The following is a 10,498-nucleotide window of genomic DNA, read 5'->3' as shown; positions in this document are numbered from 1 at the left end:
ATAATAAACACAGGTCCAAAACCAAATCATACTATAATTATTATTATACGAGATACGACCCAATGCGGAATCATAGAAGCCGACGTTATCGCGTCTTTATAATCCAGCAGTTTCTATTTTTATTTGCATTGCAAAACGGACTATATAGTTGTGTTATAGAGTGGAGCGGCGACAGTTTCACCGCCGTACAACTTTAATAATAACGCAACTAGCCGCTACACGATACAGCAGCGCCAGTTAACGGGCTAAAGAATTATACGCTTTTTTTGAAAATCCGTCTACGTATTTCAAATGCTACGAAGTCAATAATTATCGCAGACTAATAAAAATTTACTGTCAGAAAGGTTATAATTTTTGCCATGCTTAATTGGAAATCGATTTCTGAAAATTGTATTAACAAGCGAGCATTATGGCATAACAAAAGATCATTTAACAAATACTAATTGAACTTATATTTCAAAAAATAAATTACAATTTCAAATATCTGATTCCAACAAAACATGGTAAAAATTATCACCTTTCAAACGGTGTATTACTTATGGGTCTACGACTTTTATTGACCTCGTAGCATTTGAAATACGAATGCACTATTTTTGATGTAAAAAGGCGTGTGTGGCGTCCTCTTAAGAGATAATCCAGAGCTAGATGAGGCGGATCCGTCAAAATCCACTTTTACTTTGGTTGTGATACTAGATTCTTTCATGCGGCAAATAATAGGCACATTTATTAAGATCTGGAGCAGCTACTAATGCCGTATGATTCATACTTAAATATTCAGACATGAATTTATGGTATGCAATACCTAGCTCTTTGTCTCTGGACAGTCGCCTCTCCTAGTTTAGAAACCGACGTTGAGCCATATAACTGGAATCACCAAGCGTGCCGATATCAGTATTTATCATTACTGCCATCGTTACTGTATACAAATCATAGGAATGCAACAAAGTGCTTATCTCACAATAAAAAAATAATAATAATTATTATTAAACAACAAAAACAATTAAAGGTACAAACAAGTGTAATCTTTTTATTGAATGAGAACAATTTAATTTCTTTATAATAAAACAATCAACAAAGTCGTTTTTGGTATCTTTTCATTATTTTCACTATCATTATCAAACAATAATCAAATTTCATTTTCGAAAATGATTTATTCACCTACATATATGAATATATCACCTATATTATTTTATTGATTATAAATGATATATTAATAATGAAAGATTATATACTATTTTATAGCTTTTTAACCTATCAAAAAAAATTAAAAAAGACTGTGTTCACTGCCTGCGTCAACTAATACTCCTTTAAAATTTTAAAAACTGTTAAGATACTTGTTCGCGCAAGTTATCGAGTGCGATAACTTCAAATAGATTTTATTGCCGCCCTAATCGCGACTCCTCTCCTTTGGGGTCGATGGCCCTATTATATGCTATTCTGAAATCGATTGCCCGACAGTAAAAACGGAATAGTAGGTCAACGGCCCTCACAATCACGTATCTTTACGGAATTATAACCGCCGTAAAGATTACGTACAGATATTGCCCTATCTCAGGTGATATAGGGTCATTGGCCACTAATTTCGGATAGCATATTTTTTGGTGTTGTCGGAGACACCGGCATAAAGAATAGTGACTCCTCCGTGCGACGCCTTCGTGGTAATAAGTTGTCGGCACGTTGCCGCCTCAGACCGTCTTGTGAACTTCGTCAAAGTGTCCAAGTGTGCGCCCGCTTTAGATTTTTACCTTCGCCTAGGTCGGTTTTCTTGTATGTTGCGTTTGTGTTTGTAAATCAAAACGGTTACACCTCTCGCGTTCCGAACCGTATATATATATATATATATATACTGTCTTGCGGTCTTCGTTTAGAATTGAGGCTGTGTCATTCCGATCGTCGCTAAATTAATAGAACATTACAACGCGACTTCCGTCGTGTACCGATCGGTCGACGTGTGTGAATTGCAAGTGTTGTCTACTATCAGCTTATTATCATTGTTTTGGTTGCCTGTTGTTATACCGTCGTTGCTCAAGAAGAAACAGCTGACCAGTGGCCTGACTGTCGCCGTCAATTGGTCACCTGCCAACGGCAACATCGGCATAGGAACGGAGTCACGTAAATACTGTCATTATTTTCATATCTCATATTTTTATATATACAAATTGTACCACGATTGTTTAGATCGTATTTGGCCGAATATTATTATTATTATTTCTGATTATTCTTATTATTATTATTATCACCACGACGAAAGTGATTGTGATCAAGGTTTATAGATACTAAAGGTTGCCTCATTTAAGAAATATTGAAAAAATAGGAGTGGGGGTATTTTGCGCCGTGACGTAATCGTCGTACATACTACACTATGATAAGCATTAAAAGCATGGATAGCATTCCTTATTTTATTCTTTAGCCTTTTGCCTTTACGGTTTACACTGTTTACAGCATTTATTTAATTATCATTATCTTTTTAAAATTTGTAATTAGTATTTTAAATTGTTTATTAATAATGGCTACAACCAATAAAGATAAAGGTGGTTCCGTTTGTGCAGTTTCTACTTGTGTCAATTATTCTGGAAAATTATAACAAGATGGAATATCTAATATATCTTTTCATAGGTAAATATTTTATTGTGTCTTTACTTATAATAACTAATTACTACTATATTTTTTCTATACATTATGTTTTTATATAAATGCCTTCATGCACTTGTATAGTTATGTTAATACAACAACTAGTTACTTATTATAATTGGTTTTTTAAGACAGTATAATTTTTTTTTAAAAACTCCTTAATTGGTCAGAAGTAAAGCTGTATCTATTGGTTATTTTTGTATTATAATTAAGAATGATGAGTTTTTTATTTAACTATTAAACTAGATTTGTTATACTCGGAACGGCAATTACTCCAAATTAATTGAATAATTTTAGAATTTTTTAAAAATTATTTTATTCTATCTGATTTCATAAGTTAAATATTTATAAATAAATACATTATTCATATTTAGGTTTCCAAAGAACTTGACACTGCAGAAAAAATGGATTCTGAAATGTAAACGTGCTGACAATTGGAATCCTGCTTCTTCATTCATATGTTCTGCACATTTTAAGAATGACGAATTTATCCGTGATCTACAAGCCGAACTATTAGGATATCCTCCTAAAGGACGGAGATTAATACCTGATGCCATTCCCTCCTTAAACCTGCCTGGGCTTTGTATACAAGGAAATCAAGTTTCCACATCAACTTCTAATCGCAGTAAAAGAATGGAAGCTAAATCCTCCAAACAGGTCAGTAGAATACCAATGCTATATAATTAAATTCTACTTCTTCAAATTATGCTATATTTTTGTCATACTGGGTATCCTACCAGATAATGCTATCTTTAATAACTTTCAATACAGCAAATATTTTACTTTTCTTTTTAACTTTTTTTTCTTAATAAAAAAAAAAAAAATAATAATAAATATGTTTGTAATATAGACTAAAACTGTAATAATCATTAAAAAAAAAAGTAACACAAAATATTAATTGGATCAAAAATTATTAAAGATGTTAGTACCTGGTAGGACACTATAGTATATACAATACTAGTATTAAATTATTGCATTTTGCATACTTTTAGGCTCATGATGAGGTTATTACTATGGCTCTTAATACAGAAATACAATCATCTTCAAATGAGTCGACATTATTACATGATTCAACTGAAGAACCACCTGAAATCATTGATTATAAATGTTTGTATAGAGATTTATTGAAAGACCATGATAAATTAAAAACTGATCTAAATTTGCAAGAAAATGAATTGATTTCTGTTAAAAATTCAAATGAGTCTTTAATCAAGATTAACGAATCACTCCGGTCTCAACTAAAACAATTACAGAAAAATATCAGTAATTTAAATATTATAATAAAAAAAAGTCAGAAATCTTCAAGTAAACAAATCAAACAATTATCTGTAAATAAAACCAGGAATATTGAAATTCAAGCCAGAAAATACCTTTCATCTGTTTTTTCACAAAACCAACTTGATCTTATGATGAAAAAAAAGAAAAAAGTACATTGGTCAAGAGATGAAATCTCTAAAGCATTCACTCTAAGGTATTTCAGCAAGCGTGCGTATATTTATGTCAAAAATGAATTGAATTATCCATTGCCTGGTAAGATACATTTTTCTCAATAATAGTTGCATATTAACTAAGTATGTTTTTTATGTTTTGCAGGAATATCATCTCTGCAACGATGGGCTAAGAGTATAGATTTGAGGAATGGAGTTCTTGGAGACGTTCTCAAAATTATGAAGCTGAATGGAGAAGGTATGCATAGTTATGAGAAGCTCACGGTTTTAATGTTTGATGAAGTTAAAGTGGCTAGTACTCTAGAATATGATGTTGTACGTGATGAAGTTATCGGTCCTCACAGTCAAATGCATGTAATAATGGCCAGAGGTATTGCATCAAATTGGAAACAACAAGTATATGTTGATTTTGATAAGAAAATGACTAAAGAAATTATATTTGATGTAATAGAAAAACTTGATGAAATTGGTTTCAAAACAATTTGTTGTGTAAGTGACTGCGGAGGTGGTAATATTGGCTTGTGGAAAGCATTAGACATTAACTACGAAAACCCTGTTTTTTTTTCTATCCCAAATGGTAGAGAAATAGTTTATGTCCTAGATGTACCTCATATTTTAAAACTTTTGAGAAATTGGCTGCTTGATACAGGATTTTTAATAGGAGACCAAATAATTAACAAAAAACCACTTGAATCATTGATTAGTAAAACATCTACAGAACTTAGTGTATGCCACAAACTGAACAATGAACATTTAACTTGTGCTGGACCGCAGAGACAAAAAGTTCGTTTAGCGTCACAACTATTGTCACATACAACTGCGATTGCATTGCTGCACTATAAACCTATTGAAGACAATAAATTACTTGAAGACACCGCCAATTTCATAGAATTAATTAATAACTGGTTTGATTTGATGAATGTTCGTCATCCAAATGACAAACGTACACCGTTCACTACACCTTATGGTTTAGCTTTGGAAGAACAAGATCTTCTTCTTAACAAAATGTATGACACAATTTTTTCAATGAGGTGCACCGGGAAATTTGGACTTCAGATTTTTCAAAAAGCTATTCTTATGCAAATTAATGGGACTAAAGTGCTTCTCAAAATACTTCAACAAAACGGGTTGAAATATATGTTAATATGCAAAATAAACCAAGATGCACTCGAAAATTTATTTTCTCAATTACGTGGAAGAGGTGGATTGGATGACCACCCTACACCTTTAAACGCCCTTTATAGACTGAGGATGTTGATTTTAGGAAAAAATCCTGGTATTAATTACCAACAAACAAATACAACACGTCAATAAAGAAGAATTTATGGTAGCTACAGCTCTTAAAAAAAACAAACTTAAAAATAAACAATGTTGAAAATTTAGATGAAAGTGGAAGTACTACAGAAAATGATAACGATTCTCTACAAGAAATTGACAATAAATATGAAATGGAAGAATATGCTACAGATTACTTGGCAGGTTGGATTGCTAAAAAATTTAAAATACAGTTTCCAGAACTTGGTTCGACTACAACAAAATGTAATTTAGAAAGCCCACTAGAGCATGACTATCAAATACCAACATGGATACATCATTTATCTTATGGTGGTTTAATTGCACCTAGTCAAGATTTCAAAAATCAAGTTATTAGAATAGAAAGGCTGTTTAAAAAAATAACAAAAAATCAAATCCCTAAAAGGCTTGGAGTTGTAAAATATCTGACCAATAAAATTATCCGTCAAATGGAAATTGAGGAAAAATACAAACCTGTAATTCAAACATACATCAAACAAAGAGTTTTTATTAGAATGAGATACTTAAACCAACATTCAAACTTATTAATTAAAAAACGAAAAGCAAAAGCACAATTACAGAAAATGAAAAAACTTAAAAGGCTGATGACATAAAGCATAATATCGGTTGTTAAATTTTAATATTTTAATTTTATCAGAACTTTATACTTATTATTATGTACCTAACACTAATTTTAAATTAACTATTCTGTTACAATTTTTTTTTTATTATCGAGTCATTAAAAAATATGTATTATGATAAACATTTTTCAATTATTATTTTTATTATTATTAAGTATAACAAATTTAAATGTACTTTACTTTGACTGAATTTTTTATAATTTGTGGCTTAAAAATTATGTTAAACATCCTATCTTAAAATAATTTGTATTATTAGTAGGATTTTATAATTATAGTCTGTAAAAAATATCAATTAATATTCTTTTGTTATTTTATGCATTGTCATTATAAATTATTGAAATGTACAATACCATGACTGATTTTTTCTCATTTAATAAAATAAAAAATAAAATACTATTTTTAAGATAATGTTTTTATTATTTTATATTATATTACAAATTAAACGTATTAGTTATTCCTTTATAGTCACACACGGTACTTTTTAAACACTATTTGACTTAGTAAATATGGCTGATGTAATTTATTCTTTATAATAATATATTACACATAATAACAAAATATCATTAAATATTATTAGGTATTGTAAAAAAAAAAGGCTATTATCATGTATAAAAATAGAAAATGAGTATGATATTATATTATATAGATGGCTTAAAATATATTCTAAATGTTAAACTCGAAAAAAAAATTTCTAGAGAGAAATTGTGTAAATTGTACGACGAAATACGTATAGAATATGGAGCCTCGGGCAGGCCACCGCCGATGTTGTACGACAATGACGTCACTAGGTCGGGAATGGTACAGGGGGTTTGAGTTTGTTTACATGACTATGAGGCAACCTTTAGTATCTATAAACCTTGGATTGTGATATATGTTAGTCTATTATCAATCATTGTATAAACTATCAACACTTCGTCGTTGGTGATTCGTTAATTTGTACGTTTTAATATTATATTTGTGTAATCCATACTTTAAATACGGCTTGGATGTTTATATTTTGTATGGTCACCTCTCTTTAAAGCTATATTCACACTAGCGGTCTCGGTTCGGTCCGGTCACGGTCAAGTCACGGTCAAGGATTATGATGTAGAGTTCTCACTGCCGATCATATAGCAATCAATTTTATTTTATTTTTAGAAGTCTATATTTATATTTATTTATATTTTTATGTTTAATTAATAAATAATAGTCTCTAGTAAATAAGTCTAGTACTCGTATATACGTAGTCTGACAGTCTGGTGTTTCATTAAATCCTGTCGTGATGGCATTTTCAAAGTATAATTTGATGAAAATTGCATTGATTCTCGACGAAGAAGAAGAAATGAGACAAAATAAACGAAGTAGACGATTTTGGGTTCACCCATTGGTCCGGACACGCGAGGAAGAAGGAGAATATACAACACTTTATCCCCTGTTAGTGAATGATGATGTAAAATTTTACAAATATTTCCGTATGTCCCATGAAGAATACATGAATATACTGTCGAAAATTGAAATTGATTTGAGAAAAGTGGACACACAATTTCGGAAAGCTATTTCTCCCACAGAAAAACTATCTGTCGGCTTACGGTAAGCGAAATCCTAAATTTTTATATTTTCGTGTGTTTTGTAAAATGTTCTCTTGTAATCAAAGTATAACACTTATAATTAATTTTAGTTAAAATATAATATATAAAAAGACGAACATACTTTGCGCAATGAGTAGGATAATGAATGATTTTAGAACACCAAATAGCCATTTTCACAATTAAAGTCAAAGTATTTGAGTAAATGTGTTTAAATAGTAAATACTCTCTTAATGTTTAGAATACTTTTTAAATACGTAATATAATAGGTATATTATTTTAAATTTGAAACCAATTGAATACATTTCGGAAAAGCATTTATTTTGGATCATAATAAATAATACACTTATTTTAAATTGATATAAACTTTTTAAATGACAAGTATTTTGATTACATTTTAATTGACATTAATTGTTCTATACATCTGGATTATAGTTACTAATGTAAGAATGAACACTATCAGCAGAAGAAGGTCGAGAGTAGGAAGTAGATGGGTTGCTTGTTTCTTCGTAATAAGGATTGATCTGGGGCCCAGTCGTATGTGAGGAAACAAATTGCTGTTGAGTGTTTGGTGTTAAATTGAAAACGTGTTCTTCAGTGGTCTGTGGAAATGATGTTAAACTATGGTGTCTGTATTGAGTTTTTTGTCCGTACCATTGCTGACTCTGAGGCTGTTCTTCACCAACATACTTTCCTTCTATATCACTTACAATGTTAAATACTTTCCGTTTCACTAACAACTTATCTGCAACACAAAATTTCTTAACTGTCCTTTTCATTGTATCAAAAAAAAGATCAATCTCATCTACTTCTTTTTGTTTTTTTTCTTCATTTATTAAATGCTTCATTAGAGTACTACTAGCCGTCTCTGGTTGGTATGTTTTTCTTTTCGTGCCCTGAGGAGATTTCCAGGCTCTATGGTTTTCATTTGTGGTTGGAGAGTCCATTTTTTTAAATGCAACATGAGGTGTTTGCTCGTTCGATTCCTGCAATATCTCTTCAGTATCATCTATTGTGTCTTCTAAACTTACAACGGAAGATATTCTTTCTTTATCTTTCATGTGGGGATGAAGAAATTGCATTTGTTCGCTATACTTCCAAGTGGGTTGCGACCCACCGGGATCACCTGTTTTAGGCTTTTGGTTGCGCAAATACTTCCTGTATTGAGAGCGTAGAGATTCCCAACGTTGCTTGCATTTTGCGGCATCTAGAACGACCAATTAATGATTGATAAAAAATGTAAACCAAAATAAATAAAAATTAATATTGTCTAGTGGTTCTTTTAATACAGAAAACGGAGAGCATAATATGTCAGATTAGATTTTCTTATTAAATACCTAATATATTTATATTTAATATTTATAGGTATTAGTTAGTAATTGTATAGTTTAAGCCTTAAAGTTAACTAAAATTTTGTAATATTATATTATTTTAATAAAATTATGTTAAATTATAGTGTACATAGACACAAAAAAACACACATCATTGTAAAGTCAATACATTTATCATTTCTCGTTCAAAATCTAAAAAATATTTTTATAAAATAATTTTTTTCAGATACCTAGCAACTGGTGATTCTTTTCAGACAATTGCATTTAGTTTTCGTATGGGCCATTCAACAGTTCATTCAATTGTTCACGATGTATGTAAATCAATAATTAAACAATTATTTGCTCAATGCATTCCAACACCTGACAAAAAGCAGTGGGAAGAAATTGCTAATAGATTTTCGTCCTTATGGAATTTCCCGAATTGCATTGGGGCCTTGGACGGTAAACACGTTCAAATAACTGCTCCTGCGAATAGTGGGTCTAACTATTTCAACTACAAAAGAACATTTTCTGTAGTTTTACTGGCACTTGTAGATGCTGATTATAGATTTATTGCTGTGGACATAGGGTCTTATGGGAAAAACAACGATGGAGGTATTTTCTCTAATTCAAAACTAGGGAATGCTTTAAACAATGGTACTTTGGATGTTCCTGGAAGTAAACAACTGCCTGGGTCCCATATTTCTACGCCACATGTTATTATCGCAGATTCGGCTTTCCCACTCAAAACATATATGATGAGACCATACCCTCAATATCGACATGATTTAACCGTAGATAGAAAAATTTATAATTACAGACATTGCCGCGGCCGACGCGTTGTTGAAAATGGTTTTGGCATTTTGGCCCAACGGTTTCGAATTTATTTTAGAACAATAACTTCCAAACCTGGTTACATAGAAAACATAATTCTAGTAACCTGTATTTTGCACAATTATTTACGGAACAATAGAATGTCATTAATAGAAAATAATTCTCATGGTGAGCTAGATCAAACTACCATTTTGAATGATTTACCATCTATTGGTATTAATGCCCAAACTGCAGCATTCAATGTAAGAGAAAAGTTTACGAACTATTTTAACTCAAATGAAGGATCAGTACCTAACCTGGCAATACGGATGCATTTGAAAATAAGAGTGTATTTACATAATGTATGTATCATTAAGAACTTAAAAAATAATATTCGATTCGGTTTTTTATATTTTTTTTATAAATTGTTACTATTGTTACTACTTAATTGTTATATTACCACTATTTAAAAAAATCAAAAATCTATGTTTTTTTATAAGCGTAGAAAGTTAGTAAAAACTTAATAATATACTTTATAACATGTACTCTCTAAAATCGATTTTGTAATTATGCTTTCGAGACTTTGGATGTATAGTGTTGTAACAATAATATATATTATTGTTACATGACACCTATGTATGTGTCATATTATCAATTCATGTGCGGGCAACTGGTGGACATTTATGCTTAGGATAAACATTGTTATGATTGTGAGGCCTGCCATGGCCAGCCGCACCGTTATCAGGCGATTGAGACTGACCCGTAATAAACCACGAACTCACCAAAAGCATAGGCGC

At 30.8% G+C, this 10,498-nt stretch overlaps 1 protein-coding gene across 1 annotated transcript; it reads left to right on the top strand.

Annotated features, from left to right (window-relative positions):
* Positions 1-9,184: 9,184 nt before the first annotated feature.
* On the top strand, positions 9,185-9,964 carry LOC112597895 (protein ALP1-like; the record flags this gene model as incomplete). Its single annotated transcript, XM_025344120.1, has 1 exon — positions 9,185-9,964. A coding segment is annotated over exon 1 (780 nt), but the record flags the coding sequence as incomplete, so codon positions are not given.
* Positions 9,965-10,498: the final 534 nt, after the last annotated feature.

Source organism: Melanaphis sacchari, unplaced genomic scaffold (genome assembly GCF_002803265.2).
Source record: "Melanaphis sacchari strain LSU unplaced genomic scaffold, SCAv2.0 Contig442_pilon_pilon, whole genome shotgun sequence".
Lineage (NCBI taxonomy): Eukaryota > Metazoa > Arthropoda > Insecta > Hemiptera > Aphididae > Melanaphis > Melanaphis sacchari.
The sequence above is the reverse complement of the archived record's forward strand: the minus strand, read 5'-3'. Positions and strand labels throughout refer to the sequence as shown.